The 21030-nt window shown below is 50.5% G+C and overlaps 1 protein-coding gene across 1 annotated transcript in view; it reads right to left on the reverse strand.

Annotated features, from left to right (window-relative positions):
- The window catches only part of TMC3 (transmembrane channel like 3), a 41428-nt gene extending 22369 nt beyond the window's left edge, over positions 1-19059 (reverse strand). Inside the window, exons 1-9 of the mRNA XM_019831793.3 lie at positions 18400-19059; positions 16994-17140; positions 13486-13561; positions 7756-7837; positions 4389-4495; positions 3082-3180; positions 2839-2981; positions 1457-1604; positions 552-595 (exon numbers count right to left, since the gene is read on the reverse strand). Of these exons, the coding sequence (XP_019687352.2) occupies positions 552-595; positions 1457-1604; positions 2839-2981; positions 3082-3180; positions 4389-4495; positions 7756-7837; positions 13486-13561; positions 16994-17140; positions 18400-18887 (1334 nt within the window). The 5' untranslated portion in view covers positions 18888-19059. The remainder of the gene's footprint in view (positions 1-551; positions 596-1456; positions 1605-2838; positions 2982-3081; positions 3181-4388; positions 4496-7755; positions 7838-13485; positions 13562-16993; positions 17141-18399) is intronic.
- Positions 19060-21030: the final 1971 nt, after the last annotated feature.

Raw genomic sequence — 21030 nt, forward strand, 5'->3', positions numbered from 1 at the left:
TAAATAACCATTAAAAAGAATAAAGTACTCTTTGCTTAATTTAGCAAGCTAGAAATTGGTGCTAAAAATACCTCCTTTATTACCTAAGTAAAAGAACTCTCACCCTGTGGCCTGATCTAAGGAGGAAGGAGCCACTCTTGACTACTGCTACTGACCGATTAGATTACAGGCTTCCCACGTGTCACATTACTAGAAAGACGGATTTTAAGAAGAAAGAAGAGGGGCGTCTGGACTGCTCAGTCAGTCAAATGTCCAATTCTTGGTTTCAGCTCAGCCCATGACCTTGCAGTTTGTGAGTTCGAGCCCTGCATCGGGCTCCATGCTGACCGTAGGGAACCTGCTTGGGATTCTCTCTCCCTTCTCTCTTTGGTCCTCACCTGCTCTCTCTCTCTCTCTGTCTCAAAACAAATAAATAAACTTAAAAATATTTTTAAAAACGAAGAAGAGCTACCTGACGATGTGTGAAAATCAGATACAGATAGTTGGATCATTTTTGTGCCAAATTAAAGTAGCATTTCAACGAATGAAGCATGGGGAGTCTCCATACGTACGGGTTTTTACTTTTCTCCTTCTCCTGTTCTTCCAGGATGGCCTCCTTTAAGGAAAGACACATTCAGTTAGAAGCTTAGCGTTACCATTAATCATAAGTCCTTAGAATTATTTCATGATAAGAAATGATGAGTCAGTATCTGGAACCGCTCTGTGAGACGTTGTTGACATCAGTGCTTTGTATAATAATTAGATGAAAACGGAGGGGCGCCTGGGTGGCTCGGTTGGTTAATTGCTCAACTTTGGCTCAGGTCTGGACCTCGCTGTTCATGAGTTCGAGCCCATGTGAGGCTCTGTGCTCACAGCTCGGAGCCTGGAGCCTGCATCGGATTCTGTGTCTTCCCTCTCTCTGCCCCTCCCCTGCTTGCACGCTGTCTCTCTCTCTCTCTCTCAAAAATGAATAAATATTAAAAAATAATTAAATTAAAATAAATGCAGATGGGGGCTTGGGGAGACGAGGGGGCAGAGCATGTTATTTAATAAATGAAATGATCTAATGGTGTTTCCCGAAAGGGGCAGCATGGAGCTGTCGGGTTGCTCAGTAGACCCGAGTCCCTGCGAGCTTCTAACTGCTTCCTCTCCTGAGCTACCGCTAAAGCTCACGTCGCCAACACGCGTGTATTTTTTCACTCACAAATTACCTGCAATATGGCGGCAATCCCTTATGCAAATTACCAGCAATGCACCAACTGAAATTTTCGGGGGATGAAATTTAGAAAATTAAAATAAAGAGTTTTTCAATGCCCCGTTCTGTATTCCACGGGACTGTGGGTGCACGGGGCCGGTCCCCTCGCCGAGGAGGACTCGGACTCTCGCGGAGGCCCAGGGGCTCCGCGGTCAAGGCTGCGGGCGAGGTCGGAGGAGGACCCCTGACCCCCCTCAGCGCCCCCCGCGCCGCCCCACTCACCCTGATGCTGTTTACGATGGCGGCCGTTTTGCTCTCGGCGGCCTCCGGGTTTCCGATGAGGTAATCCCAGGCACAGAACACCCGCCAGCAGAACGTGTAGTTTTCATTGGAGGCTCTGGCGAGGCTCGTGCGCGAGTTCTTGGCCATCCTGCAAGAGAGGAGCCGGGACGAGCGTGTGAGGGCAGCGTCAGATGGGCCCCGGCCGCCCCTGGGGGGCACCGGTGGGTCCAGCACCCCTCTTGTGCCAATGGCATTGGCCACTCTGGTGGCCGGGGAGGGCACTGAACGCATGTGTGCCCGGGGCCGGGCAGTGTGACTGTGAAATCGAACTCTCCCTGGAGCTGACTTCGTCTTCCTGCCCACTGAAGGGAGCCTGTCAGGTGCCTCCTGCCCGTGACACCCTTGAGATGCCTCTGAAGGCGGGAGCCGCCGTCCCTCTTCCTTCAGACTGAAGGTCAAAGTCCCTCTGCCTTCAGACTGTCTCTGGTGATAAGCTTTTATCTATCTGTTCTCTCTCCACAGCCCTTGCTCCTGAGTTTGCTCTCAGCCGTCTCTTAGATTGTAACATCGAGCCAACGGCCTGTCCTCCAGGTGGGGGTCTTGAGGACCCCCCAGAAGCCACGCTGGAAAGCTCCTTGCCAAGTGGAGGCCCCTGGGTCACTGTGCACCTCCTTAGGCTTTTGTTTTTTGATGGTGATGGTGAGGGTGCCCACGAGGCTGACAGAAGCTGCCGGTGAGCCACGCAGGGTGGGGCCGGGTTCTCCCTGGACTCCCAGCCCGTCCGTCAGTCCGCTGTGTCTGGCCCCAATACAGAAGCGGGGCGTGTGAAGGCTGGCAGGGAACCCGGCCGTCTTGGGAGCCAACCCGCCCATTTTAGTAATGAGGCCCAAGGAGGGGAAGTGAGTGGCTGTGGGTCTCGCGGTGGGGACGGTGCGGGACGCCACACCCCCAGCCACTTTGTCTTCCTCCCACCGTGTCTCCTCTCAGTGATGGACCGGGTGAGCCAACCGCATCATGACGCGGACGAGCCTGTCCCTTACCGAACTCGTAGCTCGGTCACAGGCCGACGTGCGGCCAACGGAGAGTGTTTGGCTTTCTGCAAGCTCTGGTCACTTAGACCATCCTGTTCCTATCTCTGTCACCGCACTTACTAAATTGCCTGAAATTATGTTAACTGATAAGTCTGTGGGATTCTTGTCTCTCCAGACCCAACCCGGAGCCTGGCACACAGCTGCTGGTTAAAATGAGCACATCTCTCCTAAGCTTTGGTCCCCCCACCTACAAAGTGGGTACAGTTCTGCCTTAACGTTACACGGTATTGGCCAGCTTGCGATCACGCGTATCACTCTTGGCATGTATTTGGAGAAACTGAGCAGCCGTACTTTTTTAAGAGGATGATGAAGCTGTAAGCAAACACAGCCATGCCCACCAGGAAGTACGCCAGGGGCAGCCGGTAGCCCGCTCTCCCGATCCTTCTCTCCCTGCCGTAATAGCCGTAGAAGAGGACAGAGTACTGTAGATAACCCTGCAAAGAGAGAGCGCTCAGCGTCACTTCCGGGCTCCAGAACCGTGGCCCCCGTTCGGCCCTCCCTCAAGATGAGAGGGCGACCCAGCCTCCACCTCACCCCCAGGGACCAGACGGTGTCCAGGTCTTGGGCAGACATAACACTCTCCTTGGGGATCGTCTTGCTGTCCGTGCTCCCGAAGGGCTGGCCCGCAATGAGCTGGTGGGAGAGAACAGGACGTCGTGGGATCCTCAGTGAGGGGAGGGGCCCAGAAGAAAAGGGCTGGCCGATCCCCACGGCCTGTGAAGGCGTTGCACGTGTGAGCTCTCTAGGGGCTGGATTTCTGTTGATTCTCACTGATGGAGAGGTAATCCTGGGTGGGCAGACCTTCTCTTCGCTTGATCAGCCCGCCCGGGTATTCTGTCGCTGGGCTGGACGGGGCTTCTACAGATGGGTTTTTTTTTTTTTTTCAACGTTTATTTATTTTTCGGACAGAGAGAGACAGAGCATGAACGGGGCGGGGGCAGAGAGAGAGGGAGGCACAGAATCGGAAACAGGCTCCAGGCTCCGAGCCATCAGCCCAGAGCCCGACGCGGGGCTCGAACTCACGGACCGCGAGATCGTGACCTGGCTGAAGTCGGACGCTTAACCGACTGCGCCACCCAGGCGCCCCTACAGATGGGTTTTTGAGGTCACCGGGTTTCTTTGATGGCACGGAAAATAACCCCATTTACTTTGGGAGGACAAACGTTAGTTGAGAAGTGAGTTTTATTTGAACAGTGTCTGCACCCTGGCCCAGAAGCCGAATCTGGCCTGTCACCTCTTTTTGAACAGCTTAAGAGCTAAGAAGCGTTTTTGCATTTTTAAATGGTTGGAAAAGAATTAAAAGAAGAATGATATATTGTGACACTTAAGAACGATCCGAAAGTCAAATTTCAGTATCCATAAATAGAATTCGACTGGGGGCGCCTGGGTGGTTCAGTCGGTTGAGCGTCCGACTTCAGCTCAGGTCGTGATCTTGAGGTTCATGGGTTCAAGCCCCGCATCAGGGCTCTGTGCTGACAGTTGGAAGCCTGGAGCCTGCTTCGGATTCTGTGTCTCCCTCTCTCTCTGCCCCTCCCCTGCTCACTCTCGCTCTCTCAAAAATAAACAAAAATCAAAAAAATTAAAAAAAAAATAGAATTCTACTGTAACACAGCCACACTGTTCATGTGCCGTCCGTGGCCACTTTCACACCGCGGGGCAGACAGAAGGGGTGTGACAGGGGCCGCGTGGCCCCGCAAAGCCCGAGCTATTTACTAGCTGGCCCTCCACAGAAAAAGTTTGCTTGAATACAAGGATGGTGAGGGGAGTCGTGTTATGGAACTGCTCTGACATCTCTTGCTTTTAACAACTGGCATTTTTATCTCTCCCGGACTATTTCTTACCTCTGGAATGACGATAAAAGCACCTGTCATAATTGTGAGCACAATATTAATTCCAAATAACCATCTCAAGAATATGAAGTAGGAGGCAACACCAGATCCAAAATGACCTAAAGAAGACAAGATAATAAGAACGATTAAAGAAAAAACCAAAAAACCAAAAAAACCCAAGACAAACAAACAAAAAACCCCCACACGCACACAAAAACCAAAAACCAAAAAACAAAACAGTATAAACAGGATGAACAACATAAAACCCTCACGGTGCAAAGTTCTCTGTAAGCAACCTTGCAGTTGTTCGTGTATCGGGGCACAGACCAAGAAGGCCAACTGGGGTGTTCCCCCAAAATAGTCATTTACGTGGGTCAAGATGTTCCCTGGTATTTCCAGTTATAAGCACAAAAAAAAATCCCTAATTTCATAATTTCCCTAATGACATATTCATTATGTCATTATACTTCAAATTCATTATGTCAAAATACTTCTCAAATACTCGTCAAATTTACAACATTTCATGTATGTTCAGAAGAATCAGCATCTTTTGAGGGGAGCCTGGGTGGCTCAGTCGGTTGAGGGTCTGACTCTTGACTTCTACTCAGGTCATAATCCCAGGGTGGTGAGATCGAGTCCCACATCTGGCTTTGCACTGGGAGCCTGCGTGGGATTCTCTTTCTCCCTCTGTTCCTCTCCCCTGCTCATGCGCTCTCCTTATAAAAATAAAATTAAAAAAACCCAACTCTTTTAAAAAAAGAATCAACATCTTTTGAGAATTTGATATATATATATATACATATATATGTATATATATACATATACATATATACATACACATATATGTATATATATATATATATATATATATATATATTTCATTTGTTACAGTTTTGAGAATTCCCAGGATTTTTCTTAGAATTCTTTTGTCTTAATTTCAAGATATATAGCAATTGGCTAGATGTTAACATTAGGGGAAACTGGGTAAAGGAATTATAGAAACTCCTTACAACTTTCCTATATACCTACACTTTCCTACATATTTTATTCTAAATAAAAAGTGTATTCAAAACCTAATTTCTATTAAGAAGATAAGGGTGTGTGTGATTTGTACCATACTTAAAAAAAAAAAAATCCCCTGAATTTGTATTTCAAATTTAGTTTACGTTGGTCACAATAAATAGGAAAACACAAAACATCACAAAGAAAAAAAAAACATTACCTATTCTAGAACACTAAATTAAAATTACTATTAGAGTTTCTGGGGCGCCTGGGTGGCTCAGTCGATTAAGCATCCGCCTTCGGCTCAGGTCATGATCTCGCGGTTTGTGAGTTCGAGCCCCGCGTCGGGCTTTGTGCTGACAGCTCAGATCCTGAGGCCTGCTTCAGATTCTGTGTGTGTCTCTCTCTCTCTGCCCCTCCCAGGCTCATGCTCTGTCTCTGTCTCTCAATAATAAATAAACGTTAAAAAAATTTTTTTAATTACCATTAGAGTTTCTAACAAGCTTTTCGTGTGACCCCTCATTATTATTCTCCACGTATAGATTTTTTGTATAAAATTGGCATCTGTCTACAACATGCATCTTGAGTTATTAATTATTATCAGCATTTTCTCACGCAAAAAAAAAAAATTCTTCCATGAAATAAATTGTATTGCTTTGTCAGCTGAATTTTCCGTAGTTTACTTAACCTCGCCCCACTCCCGACCATTTCGGAAGTTTCTGACTTTTCACTTGGTGGGGGATTCACTGGGGTGAATAAGTCGGCCATAGACCATTTCTGTCCAAGGTCAGGGCACACTGGGCAAGTGCTCTCTGGAGAAAGGGAGTGTGGGGGTCAGGGCAGGTCAGGGGAAAGGGCCAAGCAAGGATACGGTGCTGGAGCCTGGCTTCCGTCGATCCCCCGGCGGATCCTGGAAGGTAGATTGCACAACACGGTGGGTTGGCCCCACTTGGCACAAGGAGCTGGACTTCGTCCATCACGGCCTCTGGGCCCTCGGCTGGGGCAGGTGATGTGTGCCCCGCATCTGGAACAGCGTTGGCCCAGGGCGGCGCTGCGGAGACCTGGGGTGGGGGGTGGGGTGGAGGGGTGGGCGGGGGAGGGGCAGCCGTGAGTCACAGCATCCACACCCAGAGCTGCTGGGAAAAAAGCTGGACCAGCCAAGTCGAGAAATCCGGGTGGGGCACCGACTTTATCCGCCTGCGCGCTGATTTTGTCGTGGTTCTCGTTTTTTCTGCCGTTAAGGGATGGGGGAGTTTTATCGAAGGGCACAAACAGCATGAAGGTTTTTGCTACAAATTTTAACTTTCCCCCGGAGACGCCTTCCCAGTGGGCAGTCCCGCCCATCGCGTGTGCCGGTGCTAAATTCCACTGAAATGCCGAAAATGGGCTTTTCTCCCTTTGACTCTCAGCTTTGCTGTCTCAAGGATGTAGGTTGCCTTCATAGGTGACCAAACGCAGCCCTCTCTTCCTTGATGATTTCCTTCTTCACCTTCGGGATTGGACGGGCTTCTGTCCTGATCCATTCGGAGATCACACGCTCTCTCTTAATTCTTTCGTGGTTTCCCTATTTTATGTTTAATAGCTAATGGGACTTTAAGTGGAGGATCTAACAGAAGTCTGTAAGAATCCAGTGTATCTGCAGTGCTGTGCTACAGATTCAAGGGCGGTAGTGTTCCTCATGTCCTTGAACCCTTTGGTTACGCAAGCTCATGTGCATCGTCAAAAAAAATTTTTTTTGACGCGTCTTCTGGGTGGTTTTCTTCCATAAACGTTTCACGATCATCTTGTTAAGTACAGAAAATTAAAAAACTGCGTTGAGGTTTTTGCCGCAATTGCTGGAAACCTGTAAAGTGACGTTAAGAAGGCCCACATCTTCCAAACGTGAAGTCACCTGTGCCTCTCACAAGACTCTTGAGATATGTGGTGGCCCAATTTTACAGCTTCCTGCATTTCAGACCCACTGTTGAGTTTGTTCCTGGCATTGTGTGCTCTGTGTTATGGGTGTGTGTTGTGTGAACGAGTTTAGAATATGTTTTCTAAATGGTGCCACTCACCCCTAAGAAAATGCAGATTTCTGAGTTTTGGTTTGGCAAATGCTCACATTAACCTTGTGCAGTTTTCCACCTGCTCCTTCTGGGTCTGTGTCGGGTCCGAGTCACCAACGACCTGTGAGCCGCAGCGAATGTGGGACGGCTGTCGTCCAGGGAAGCGGCGGACAGATGCCTTCTGTCTCCACCGTCCCGCGTCCAGCCCGGCGCCTCACCACGCGCGGGGCGAGGACCAGGACACGGAGCCCCTTCTCGGGCCACGCTGTCGTCTGGCCACTGGCAGGGCCTCCCCGCTGCCCCCCCCCCACCCCCCGAGCGCCCACACTTACTCTCGATTTTCTTTATCCTCATTTCCCAGGGGATGAAGGTGACCATGAAGTTACAGGCCCCGCGAGCAAATTTCCGCCAGAGCTGGAAAGGAGGGAGCAGGGTTAGCGGGCTTCACATTTGTCAGGATGGCAGTGACATCGTGACGCTAAGGTCCCTGGTGGAGGAGAGGTTCCCAGACACGCCTGTGATTATGACGTCGTAGGACTTGAGGCCACGCTAGGACCAGAGCAGCCCCTGTCCGCTCTTGTTAGGGTGACGACACCTGCTTGGGACCTGAGCTGCTGGCGTCTGTATCGACGTGCGTATGGTCCAGGGTCACAGGCTGCCTTATTCCTATCGTTCCCGCCCTGGGGACTAACAACAGTGGAAATCCCTTGAGGAGTGATGTCCACTCTGGGGCTGGGGCCCAGGAGTCCGCATGGCCAGCAAACTGCCCCGGTGACCACAATTCCCCGCTTGGGGGATGAGAGTCTAGAACATACGCCGAGCACGAGCCCTGCCCGCCGTGTGCCTCCCGTCCCGCACCTGTGCTGGTCTCCTGCCCTCTCTCCTGGCAGAGGCCGCCGGCAGGGAGATGTGCAAATTCGTCTTGTGTGTTTAAGAGGCAGCTGCCAAGAGTTCAAGCTCTCTCTCTCTCTCTTTTTTTCTTTCCTCTCTCTCTTTCCTCTGAGGAGAATAAAGCACAGCGCGCCGGGACTCCGGCCGCTCCCTCACGATGTTGGCAGGCTGTCCATTTTAACACACAAACAATCTGGGCTTGTGTGGGAAGCAAATGATATCACCGCGGAAAGAAGGGCTCCAAATGCAATTACAGGATCCTGAAGTCCGAGACAGCGCGCGGTCCTGATGCTTGAACGCACGACCGTGCCGTTCGGGTCGTGCCTGCCAAGGCCAGACACGTGAAACACAAATCTGTTCGAGCTTCACCAGACGTTGTAATTGTTGGTCTTCTGTTCATGGCCCAAGACGCGGCTCAGACCTAACCACGCCCGTGATGCGTCCGCACAGGGTCTCTGGAGAGAGGCAGACCCTGCTCCCTGCAAACTTCCTGGCCATCGACATTCTCGTCATGCCCAGCTCATCCTACCTCGTGCTGCCCTTCTATTTTTTTCTCCCCCCCCCGTGGCTTATGTCCTTTGGCACGGAGGCGAAGACCAAAGCTTTCGCTCTGTCGTCCCTGCAGCAGGCAGAGGCAGGGTGCTCACACATCCTCGGGGGAGGGTTTGGTGTTGGAAAGCATCTGAGCCTCTGGCCCGCGGTAAAGTCCTGCGGTGTAAGCAGCCCTGGAGGAGGGCCCCAGACCTGATGCCAGCTCCAGTTCAACCTCTACCCTACCGCGCGCTCCTGGGAAAGGCGTTTTCTTTCAAGGTCCTCATCGGTCCAAGAAGTGGGCTTTGATCAGCGGTATTCAGAGTTACTCTTCCAGTGAGAATTTCAGTGCATGAAACAGACTAACGCAGAGCAATTTTTCTAAGTGGGAGATGCAAACCCTCCTCCCCCCCCGCCTCTGGTGCTCATGTGGCAAGTCAGGGGCCCCGAACTCAGCTTCAAGGCCGCCAGACCCTCAACGCTCGTTCTGGTGACGACGGTCTGCCCTAGCCTCCTAAAGGAGCTTCCTTGAAACATGTGATTTGTTATGACCAAGATTCCATAAGGCATGGGAAAAAACACCTGATTCTCTGATGATGTGCATCAAATCTCCATGGAAAGCCTGAAACTCTGAAATGATTTGAGATTTTAAGAGCAGAGCGAAAACAAAACAAAGCAAAACCAGGAGCCAGACTTGGAAGAAATGGGTCTTAATTGTGGGCCTGGGTTACTGAGTCTGGTAAGACTCCGTACCAAATAAGTTCATTCTTGCCTCTTTGGGAAGTCTTGTAAGTTCACCTGGAATAAGGGCGTTCTAACCACACGAATGCTAGTTTATGAAAAATGCATTCATCCCGAGCACGTCCTGAGCACTGTGTGTGTTTCTCGTACAGCGGATGCAAGTCGACAAGACACGTGAGACGTCAGCTGGCGCCGAGCTTGCATCCAGATGGAGGGAAGGCAACGAAAGAGTCAACGCCACCGTGGGACGTGGTCCCTTAGGACTGGAGGAGAGAGCTCTTTTAGACAAGGGGGTCAGGAAAGGTCTGTCTGCAGAGGTCATACTTGAGCTGAGACTTGAATGAAAAGAAACCAATACTTCAGAAAATGAGAAATCGGTAGAGGAGCTCTCTAGGAGGGCAGGACAGCACGCAATCCGCGAGTTAGCACGTGCTGGACATTTTACAGCAGAGGATGGGAGGGGGGAGGTGGGGTAGATCCAACAGGTAGGCAATGGCGAGATCAGCTGGGTCATGGGAAGGAGTGAGATTTAACTCTAAGTGTAATGAATGCCTATCTGTCTCTCTGTCTGTCTATCATCTATCTATCTATTTATCTATCTATCATCTCTCCATCATCTGTCCATCCATCCACCCATCTATTTATCTATATCTATCTTCTATCTATCTATCTATCTATCTAACTATCTATGTTTTAAGTAAGGAAACAGTTTAAACAGTTTAAACAGTTTAAGTAAACAGTTTACTGTTTCAAGGATTGCCCGGGCTCCTGCACGGAGGAGAGTGGGTTATAGGGGGACGTGTGCGAAAGCAGTAGGGCCTTCCAGGAGGCCAATCAGCCTATATACCATCATAGGCAGGTGCCAAATCATGCCATGCAGGCTCTAGGGAAGGGTGACCTCCCTGGTGGGTATTGCGTGAAAAACGAAGGACGTAGACTATTAGAACCAGAAGGAATCTTGAGAATCACACATGAAAACCAAAGTCAGGGCAGGGAAACGATGGCAGAGAGACTTGGGTGTCCTCCCTCCTGCCACAGTGACTTCTCGGGTCCCAGAGGCCCCACCCACTCAGACCTTGCTTCCGTGAGAAACAGGGACACCTGCTGGCTCTGAAGGAGGACTGCCTGTAAGCAGGCTCAGGTGGAGACCCAGGGGGGCGAGGACACAGGCCGGACACCGGGGAGGGCCCCCCAGGATGCCTTGTGCTCTGCAGCCGGGACTCCCAGGACAGGACAGGGTGGAGCCCCTGGGAGTGGTGACCGGATCTCAGTGCCGGGAGTCACGAGAGAATGGGTAGCCCGTGACACAAAACGTACTATTTGGAAAACAGTCGCATCTTCGAAGGACAAACCAAGGACTATAAACAGATGAGCTGCGGGCTAGATGGCTTCTGTTTTCTCTCCGCGGCAGCTGGAGTGGGTGCTGGTCCTCCGTGGTTCATGTCAAAATTTCCACTGTAAAAAATTATAGGGGCTTCTGCGCGGCTCCGTCGGTTAAGCGGCCGACTCTTGATTTCGGCTCAGGTCATGATCTCACGGTTGTGAGTTCGAGCCCCACCTTGAGCTCTGTGCTGACAGTGCAGAGGCTACTTTGGGATTCTTTCTCCCTCTCTGCCCCTCCCCCACTCCCACTCTCTCTCTCTCTCAAAATACAAAAAAAGAAATACACATAAAAAGGTGGAGGAGTGTTGTTCCGAACAGGGAGGGGAGGAACCAAAGCGTGAGGAAGACACGCGAAAGGGGGACCTGTCTTTGACACTTTACTGCACCCCCCCAGAAGGCGGAAGTGACCCAGTCGGGACGTGACCCCAGGGCCTGGGACAAAGCGTGGCACGTGGATTAAACTGAACTGGATTGAACCCCTTTCTGCAGGGCCATTGCTCCTACAAAGGTGCCACCGAGCACCTTTGGGCAGCCCGTCTCTAGGTGAGGCTGGGACTTCCGGTTCTCCTTCTCATTCTGGAAACCCTGAGTCTAGTAAGTCAGCCCCTGGTCGAATTACACCTTTAATCCTTACTGATGTCACTGTGACTAAAAGTTGCTGTGCTTTTCGCTCATGTACATTACAGGTTGTCTGAATAGGACCTTCTAGCATTTTCCAAGAGACTTCCCACTGCATCGCAGGCCATCTGTTTAGGGAAAATGAGGGAGCCGGGCGGCACATATGCTTAGCATTAAAAAGATAATTTTGTTAAATGTATTTATTGCATGAGCCCCATCATCGCCTGACAGGCATAAGCACTCAGGGGTAATTTTCGTCCTAGGAATAGATTAGAGTTTTCAGGCACAGTCTGTGCAAAGGAAGGAGAAAGCCAAGGCAGAGCCTTGAGGACCCTTCGCGACTTTATCTAATTTTTCAGTTAAGTAAAATTTAGGACCAGCTTTAATTAAAAAAAGTTTTTTACATTTATTTTTGAGAGACAGAGAGAGACAGAGCACAAGTGGGGGAGGGGCAGGGAGGGAGGGAGACACAGAATCCGAAGCGGGTTCCAGGCTCCGAGCTGTCGGCACAGAGCCCGACGCGGGGCTCGAACCCACCAACTGTGAGCCGAAGTTGGACGCCCAACCGACGGAGCTACCCAGGTGTTCCGTGACCAGCTTTAATTTAAACTTCATTAAGGATTTTGTTGGTTTGTTTCAGAGACTCTGAAAAGAGTGTATTTGTCAACTCTTATCTGTTAAAATATAGCCAACTTAAAAAAATACAATATCCAATATTGGCAAAAAATATGAAGGCAGGAAAACTTGTCATGCATGGCAAGGGGAACTATCAAGGGTTTTGGAAAATAATTTATTAATATTTATCAAGAGCCAGAGCACCTGGATGGCTCAGTGGGTTAAGTGTCCAACTCTTGATTTCAGCTCAGGTCATGATCACACGGTTTGTGAGTTCAAGCCCTGCACGGGGCTCTGTGCTGACAGTGCGGGGCCTGCTTGGGACTCTCTCCCTCTCTCTCTCTGCCCCTTCCCTGCTCACACACTCTTTTTCTCTCTCTCAAAGTAAATAAATAAACTTTAGGAAAAAAAAATACTTATCAAGAGCCAAAAAACAAATTTTTCTGGCATTTATCCGAGGAGAGGAATTTTAAAGGATAGAAAAAGCACTATGTGCAAAGATAGTCTTTGCAGGGTTACTAATAATAATGAAAAATTAAAGGCAATTTAAATATACACCAACAGACACATAACAAATTAAGTTAATTTAACAGCAGACAAATAACCAATTGAGTTAATGTACTTGTCTGTCACGGGAGACAACATGTGTAAAACGTTCAGAACAACACGGAAAAATCCTTGTGTTATGGGGTTGAGTGAAAAAACGTTTGTACGCTGTGATTACTCTGTGTGAAAATTATAGACTCAGTGACTGAAATGTGAGCTCTAGAAAAAGATACTATATACGAGGATGATTTTTTTCTTTGGCTTCTGAACATTTATGGGAATGATCGCAACGTCTCTCTAAACAGATCACTGCAATTAGATACTAAAGTTTAGCTTTAAGGGGCTGAATGGGAAAAATAACAAACAAAAAACATAGCACTGAGTTCTCAAATAAGCGCTGGGATAGATCTAGAACGTTCCCATTACAAGACACGCTGTAAATAAAACTTACACGTATGGGAGGAAGTCAGGAAAAATGCTAGATCATTCTCTCGAGGGAAGATAGCCTTTCTGGGATGAGTCAGGTTTACCCAGGGTCATGTACAAATGGTGAGTGTTGGCCCCAGGGACTAAAGTCCAAGTTCTGGGACATGCAGACCCTCCAGGGACCAGCATCGCTCTACGGCTGTAACGACTGATGCGCACAGCCGATGCGTAATGGCGAGCACAGTGTCACGCACCTTCCTGGCCCCGAGGCCACAGGGAGGGGTGGGATCGCCATGCGTACACGCTCTCACCTCTGCACCTGCCGCTTGGTATCCTCGGGTCCTGGTCAGCCTCCCTTCGAACTTCAGCACAATCTCCTTCGCTCGCCTGAGACAAGAGAGCGATGACAGTGAGCACAATTTTGGCCCCGCTGGCATCGTGGCGAAACGTGTGAAAGCGTGACAGGAGCGGGTGGCCAAAGGTGAGGGACAAGATACTGTGGCAGGGAGCCGGCTATGAAAATACGCAAACCGTTCATTTCCTGGAGTCCAGCGACCAGAGGGCTCCCTTACCAAATATTTTCCGGAAAACAAAACAAAACAAAACAAAACAAAACAAAACAATTTAAAAGGATACGTTTACAGAAAATGATGAGTTAATGCCCAAATGAGTTGCAACTGAATTTCTTTTTTTTAAACATTTTTAAAAAAATTTCACCTATTTTGAGAGAGCGAGCGTGTGAGCAGGGGAGGGGCAGAGAGAGAGGCAGAGAGAGAATCCCAAGCAGGCTCCAGGCTGTCGGTTCAGAGCCCGGCATGGGGCTCGAACTCAGGAACCGCAAGATCACGACCTGAGCCGAGATCAAGAGTTGGACGCTTAACGGGCGGTACCCCCCTGGGCGCCCTACAACTGAAATTCTTAAAGCCCTCCCCTGATTCCGGTTGTTGGCCGGGAATCGTGAGCGTTGGAAGTCCCGGCAGCGGGTGCTAGTGCCTCGGCCCCTCACTTAACCTCGGCGGCCGGTCCCTGCAGCCCTCGCGTCTGGAATTGAAGGTCAGACTTAGTTTCGGAGAGCCCGCTTCAGGGAGGGGGTCGTGGGTGTCTGGTTACCGCTGTGTCTTCCCTCCCACAAACTACTGACACACGCTGACCGGTGTGGTGGGTTGACCTGATGTCTCCACCTACATGATTCATCCCTGCAAACCCACACCTAAATGAACAGTGGGGTTAGACAATCCCCGTTGGCGCTGATGGGGCGGAGGGGAGTCGAGGACTCTTGGGGATGAAGGTCACCTTCGAGGCCACCTCGTCTGACGCTGCGCTGATGAGACCCTCGTTATCCATGACCAGCCCCCTCCCCTTGACTGTGCTCGGTGCCTCTTCAGAGCCCCTCGACCTTCAGTCTGCCCGGCTCGCTGGTGAGGAAGGTCTCGCACACGCCTCTCAACAGCCGTTTAGCGGCCCCCTCCCGGGTCCTGAGTCCCTCCCTGAGACCCCAGGAACTAGCTGACTCCCTTTTCCGAGCGAAACGTGACCGAACTGGAGCGTTTGCTGGGATCTGGAGCCCGGTGCCCTTGTTGCGATCGCCCCATCATCCCGGCCCCGCCAGCCAATGCCCTGGCTTCATTCCGGTCAGGACCAGAAAAGCAGGCAAGGGTGAGGGTTGACGCCCGGCTCTGCAGAGCACCTAAAAGATAGAGGTCTGTGCAAGTGACATCATTTATCTCATCTAATCATTTATCATTTTCTTCCGGCAGACATTTTCTGCACACTTCCTTGGGGCAAGCAGACTGGGGCACACAGGCGCGTGAAACGGAGTTGTTGTCCTGGAAGGCACCCCCTCTCTAATAGCGTGAAAGAGACCGAAAGCCACAGTAACGGAGGGCGACAGGGTGGGCCGGGCACTCAGGAACCAGGGGGGACCGAGCTAGCCCGGCCCCGTTAGGGCGCCGGCCGCTGGCTCCCCTGCGAGGTGAACAGACCCGTCCTCCCTGACAGGTGGCTGTTGCCCCAGACCCAGCCGGGACCCCGGCCCTTTTCCGCGTCCGCCTCGCTCCCTGGGTCCCCACGCGGTCAGGCTTCGGTGGCCTCTGTGCTTTCCAGACGCCTCAGCGGGTCCAATTAGGGAGGCATGCATCGCTCTGGTGGCTCCTGAAGGTGACGAGGGAGGAGACGCGCGGGTCCAGGGGATGATCTATGGAGGTGCTCAGAGGACCAGCCCGTCTGAGAGCCTGACCGCCTCCGCCCCAGGCAGCGCCGTGTGGCCCGGCCGCTGGCCAGGCGTCAGGGCGGAGGGCCCGGATTTTGCCCTTTGGCTCGGGAAGTGTATCGACTAAAAAGTTATCATTTGCTGCGCTCTGCCTGCAGGTTAAAATGGCTTAGGCTCTTACTAGTAATTAATGGTTATGAATTACTGATTACTAATTACTACTTCCTCCCACTAACCATCAGCCATCAATCCTTAACAGCGTTTCTGTACGATTTTTAAAAATCCGGATACAACTGCCTCTCTCTCTCTGCCTCTCCCCACGCACACGCTCTCAAAATAAACAAATAAACTTAAAAAAAAGAGGGGGTGAGGAAGGGGCGCCTGGGTGAGTCAGTCCGTTAAGTGTCTGATTCTTGATTTCAGGTCGGGTTGTGATCTCACAGTTCCCGAACTGGAGCCTGTCCTCAGGCTCTGTGCGCTGAAGGTATGGAGCCTGCTTGGGATTCTTTCTCTCTGCCCCCCACCCCCCACCACCTCTCTCTCTCTCTCTCTCTCTCTCTCTCTCTCTCTCTCTCTCCAAATAAATAAATAAATAAATAACTTTAAAAATTGTGATACAACACATGACTCTTTCTTTCTTTCTTTCTTTCTTTCTTTCTTTCTTTCTTTCTTTTGCTTTCTTTCTTTCTCTCTCTCTCTTTCTTTCTTTCTTTCTTCCTTCCTTCCTTAGAACTGAGAAGGTTCTAATCCTGTCCACGCAGGGTGCCTGCTGGTCAGGGTTACTGTCTGTTTCTCCGGGAAGGTCCACTTGACAGGTCAGGGGAGCTCATTAAGGCCATTCGATTAACCCCCTCTGCTGTGCTCCCGGGCATCGGCATTGTCCATCAGTCCTCACTGGTGGGGCCTGACCGCCGGGGACCAGAGACAATGCGAGTCGCTTGCCCGGTTCACCTCGTTTAACCCCGGAACAGGGGTCAGTGGATCTTAACCTTCGGTATGTGACAGAATCTGCTAGAATGCCTGTTAAAAGTCCTGGGCCCCTCCCATCGTGGTAGGGTCCCCTCCCTAAGGAAGAAAAAAAATCTCAAGGTAACCTGGCTCTGTGCCTGCATCATAACCTCCCTCATGACCTTGTAACATGAGGCCACTTAATCAGGCTGCGTGTGTGTGTGTGTGTGTGTGTGTGTGTGATCATATACGGGAGACAAAGAAGTAGAAAGTATATAAAAAACGAGTCCACATGGCCACGCCGGTGAAAGTAATGTCTATTTTCAGTCTGGCTCATACACTTGTCTCTGCTGAGTCTGGCTATTTTGTTCACGTCTCCACACGATGCTAAGATCTAGCGTTTGCAAGGGAGGTAGAAAACCACAGATTCTCCACCAGCACGCACACATGCACACACACACACGCACACGCACACACACACACACACACACACACACACAGAAACTGGCCACCTGGAGGCACCCGTGGCTTCTCAGAGTCACGTCTGGAACGCCTGGTCACCACCGTCAAGTGGGTCTCAGTGCTCATCCCCTTGGGCGGGACCGGGCGGCCTCGTGGAAAACACACCGACAATAATCAGTAATGAGAAGGGAAGCCCCTACCTCAGTGCTCCCAGCTTCTGCCTCATGGTCCAGGGTCTGCAGCGAATGTTTGCCATGAGATCTTTCTGGAACTGAATATTCTGGAAGATTTGTTCTGGATCATTGCTGTCCCCTGTTTCATCAGCATTAAAGCTGTCGTCCAACTTGCTGAATGGATCAGGACATTAAGGAGGAAATCTGATTAGTAGAATTGCTTCCAGCAAGGACCTTGCCCAGGGTACATTCCACATCTCGCTGCCCCGGGGTCATCTGTATGAAGTTTCTATGCGTGGAGGGATGAGGGACCCAGGGAGGCAGAGAGAGAAGGTGGTGGTCCTGGCAGCCACCGAAATGCATGCAGTGGAGCCTGTGGCTTTAGTGGCTTGGGAAAAGAAGACGGTTTCGCAACGTGAAATCTATTATCAGAAGACGTCACACCAAGAGACAAGAGGGTGCTTATGAACAATTCCTGAAGAGCACCATCGTTGTGGGCAAAACAATTTCTATTTCAGGCTGATTGAAATAGCTAATTTTAAAGACGGGGCTCCTCCTCGTCCCCCAACTCTGGAGGTGAAATAAAGAGAAACCCAACGTCGTCATCCGGAGACCCTCCCCGCGTTCCTGCCTCTTTAAAACGGAGAGGCAGGACAGTCAGCGATTTCTTTAAGCAAGAGTTTAGCCAAGCGGATTTACGTGGGCAAATCTTTCAGGGAAACGGTGACTCCGGAGGAGAACAATTTGTCAACGTGTAGCAATGCTTATTCCCCCTAACAATTAAATCCGAGGTGACTTCTCAGGAGGAGGGCAAAGAGTCTTCTGCGACAGCTATTTGATCAATGATGCGCTTAGAAGTAAAGAGAAAATCATTCCTTTGCTTTTCGCTAATTCCGACGGTTTTCATTTACCCCCAGGAGGATTTCCTTCAATTTCTCCAAACTGATGGAGGTTTGGATATACCTTTATAAATATTTAACAAACTGATGGAGGTCTTAATATACCTTTATAAATATTTAACAGATTCCAACGGCACTCCCTCACTTCTCCCTGGGCTGAAGCCTGTGCCAACAGGCACCTTATTTATTATGATGGATGTATTGCCCACTCCCTCTTGACATCGCATAATTGCGTAAACAGACAGAAAACAGAGGGCGCACGCCCGTGGGTTCGGCCGGGTTGGGGGACGCCAGATTCGGGTCCCCCGGTCAGCCGGCAGGTACGGTCGCCTCCCTCTGGGCACGGAGTCGAGATGGCTAACCCGGGTGTGGAGAGCCCAGAGAAAGGAGTTTGGGAGTCCACTCTCCAGGAGAGGGGGACGGAGCGGGGTCTTGGCCCTCAGGTCGGACGCGGGCAAGGCTCGGGGTGACCCAGGCTTCCCTTCCTCAGCACACCTGCGTCCTCCTCCCTGCGGGTGGGGGACACCAACTCACCCGAGCAGCAGGGACTCCTGGTACAGGCAGCGCTGGCCGGTGTTTCTCCGGATGCTTCTGTAGCGCTGGGACGCCCTGGCGGGCTTCATGGGGGCTGAGCCGTTGCCAGTGACCCCTCGGGGCCGGCAGGGTCCCAGGGAAGCAGGGAGGGGGGGAGGTCTGGGCCACGGAGGTCTCCCGAGGGGAGCCCCTCCTTGCCCTGCCTCCTGATCTCCGGAGCAGGACTGCGACCGTGCAGCTGGCACCCGGCGAGGAGGCCAGCTGTGCGTGTGTGATGCGAAGGCGCCTGCCGCAGCGCGATTGGCCGGAGTCTGGGCCGGCAGAGGCGGGTGGCTCGGCCGGGCTGAGCCAGGGCTCATTAGGTGCCCCCCCCCAGTGATCACATCTGCGACCCCTCGCGCCCAGACGGGCCGCAGTGGTTTGCACGGTGCTTCGTCTCCATCCCCATGACTGGTGTCCACAAAATAATTAGGGAGAAGGCAAGGCATGGCTTAGGGCTTTCTGTGTTTACGTCTCGAGAAAGCGGCTCAGAGGGGCGCCCGGGCGTCTCAGTCGGTCCGGCACTGACTTGGGCTCGGGTCGTGCTCTCGCGGTTCCCGGGTTCGAGCCCCACATCGGGCTCTGTGCAGACGGCCGGGAGCCTGGAGCCTGCTTCGGATTCCGTGTCTCCCTCTCTCTCTGCCCCTCCCCTGCGCGTGCTCTGTTCCTCTCTCGAACGTAGATACACATTAAAAAAATTTTTTTTAACGTTTAGAAATCAACATTTTTGAAAAATTAGTCCAAAAATTGCGACGAATGATTCACATCAAAAGTAGTAATTCCTCCTATCTAATTGTCATAATATATGATTAGATACTAGAAATAGGTAATATGTTCAGATTAATCCATTTTATTCCGCCGTACAGTTAAGCAAAGTGATCTCAATAAATCTGAAAAGCAAATCACTGGTTTGCACTAATTTGTTTTAATAAATCCCCATGGAACCTCAAGATGTGCTATTACCTCTGTCTCTACTCCAAAAAACCACAAATACACACACACACATATAAATATAGAAATAAATACATAAATACACACACACACACACACACACACACACACATATATATGCAAAGAGGAGACAAAATGATCAAAATGTTAGTTGCACAGACAGCTTCAGAAAAAGCAGGATAGAAAAAAATCTTTGAAATGCTCAGAAATAATACCTACAGGTAAAGATCTCTCAAAAAATGCCACAAAAAAAAAAAAAAGCCAGGGGACTAACAATAATCTTACTTTTTTTTAAGATTCTTTTTTTTTAAATGTTTATTTATTTTTGAGAGAGACAGAGAGACAAAGGCAGAGAGAGAGAGAGAGAGAGAGGGAGACACAGAATCGGAAGCAGGCTCCAGGCTCTGAGCCGTCAGCACGGAGCTTGATGCGGGGCTGGAACCCACGAACCGTGAGATCGTGACCTGAGCCGAAGTCGGACGCTTAACCGACTGAGCCACCCAGGCGCCCCTCCAATTCTTACCTCCTTATTATGAAACTCTAGGGAGCCTCTTAACCTCTCTCCAACCCAGCATTATCATGCCGATTGATGTGGCCACATTTACGAAGCATAAAATGTAAGAAAATCTTAATTTGATGATTATTAACATCACGCTGAAATATTTCTGCGCAACGTGTCATTATTTCTCAAACACACTTGTAAATGGTGTTGGGGGAAAAGTAAATAGATAGAAAGCAAATGTTAGCGACTAGTGAGTCCAGGTTGGGGGTCAGCGATATCCGTGGTGCTGTTCTCTCAACATTTCTGTAGATCTGACTTTTCTCAAAGTGCAGAAAAAACAAAAAAACATATAAGATGTTACAGCTGCCTCTCCCGGACTCCTTTGCGTGAACATAGACAAGCTTCTTACTCTAAGCCTCTTTTTTTTATGTTTCTTTATTTTTGAGAGACAGAGACAGAGCATGGGGGGGGGGCGGGCAGAGAGAGAGAGGGACACACAGAATCGGCAATGCCAGCCCCCCCTTCTTGAGGTCAGCAAGTTTTCTTTCACCTTTGCATTTTGCAAGAGAGACTTTTCCGTTTTTGAGACATGTTTGCACGCCCGGGAGATTGTTCTAGGGAGTCTAAGGCCTTTTGTCTGAAGTCTAGAAATGCCTTTGGGGTCTGGGAAACGTCATTCGGGGTGGACGCCCTGGAAAAGATGTTTTCCAATTTTCCGAGTCACGGCTGAATTTGTTGAGACGTGAGGGTGCGTGTTCTTGGTGGTGGTGAATTCCTCATGACATCATCAGCTGCCCGTAAGTTTGAGACTGAGCAGACACCCTGAGATTTCCATCGGGGGTCACGTGACGGTTGCTCCTGCGGGAAGCTAAGGGGGGACTGTCAGCGGCCCACGGAAGCCCTTCCGAGGGGGAGCTGAACACCGGGTGGGATGCCCTTGAGACACAAATTATAGAGTCGCCCTGGGCTGCTCGGTTCATGTGCTTTCTCAAGGACAGACGTGCATTTTTGCACAGGACCGCATGGAAACATATCCACCGCCCTCGGACCTGGAAAAGGAAATCGAACTTTCTCCAAGGCTGAGATAGATTCCTTGTCAAGCAGCCACTTAATCGTTGGCTGCGGTTTCTCCTCTAATG

This window comes from Felis catus, chromosome B3, assembly GCF_018350175.1.
Source record: "Felis catus isolate Fca126 chromosome B3, F.catus_Fca126_mat1.0, whole genome shotgun sequence".
Taxonomy (NCBI): domain Eukaryota; kingdom Metazoa; phylum Chordata; class Mammalia; order Carnivora; family Felidae; genus Felis; species Felis catus.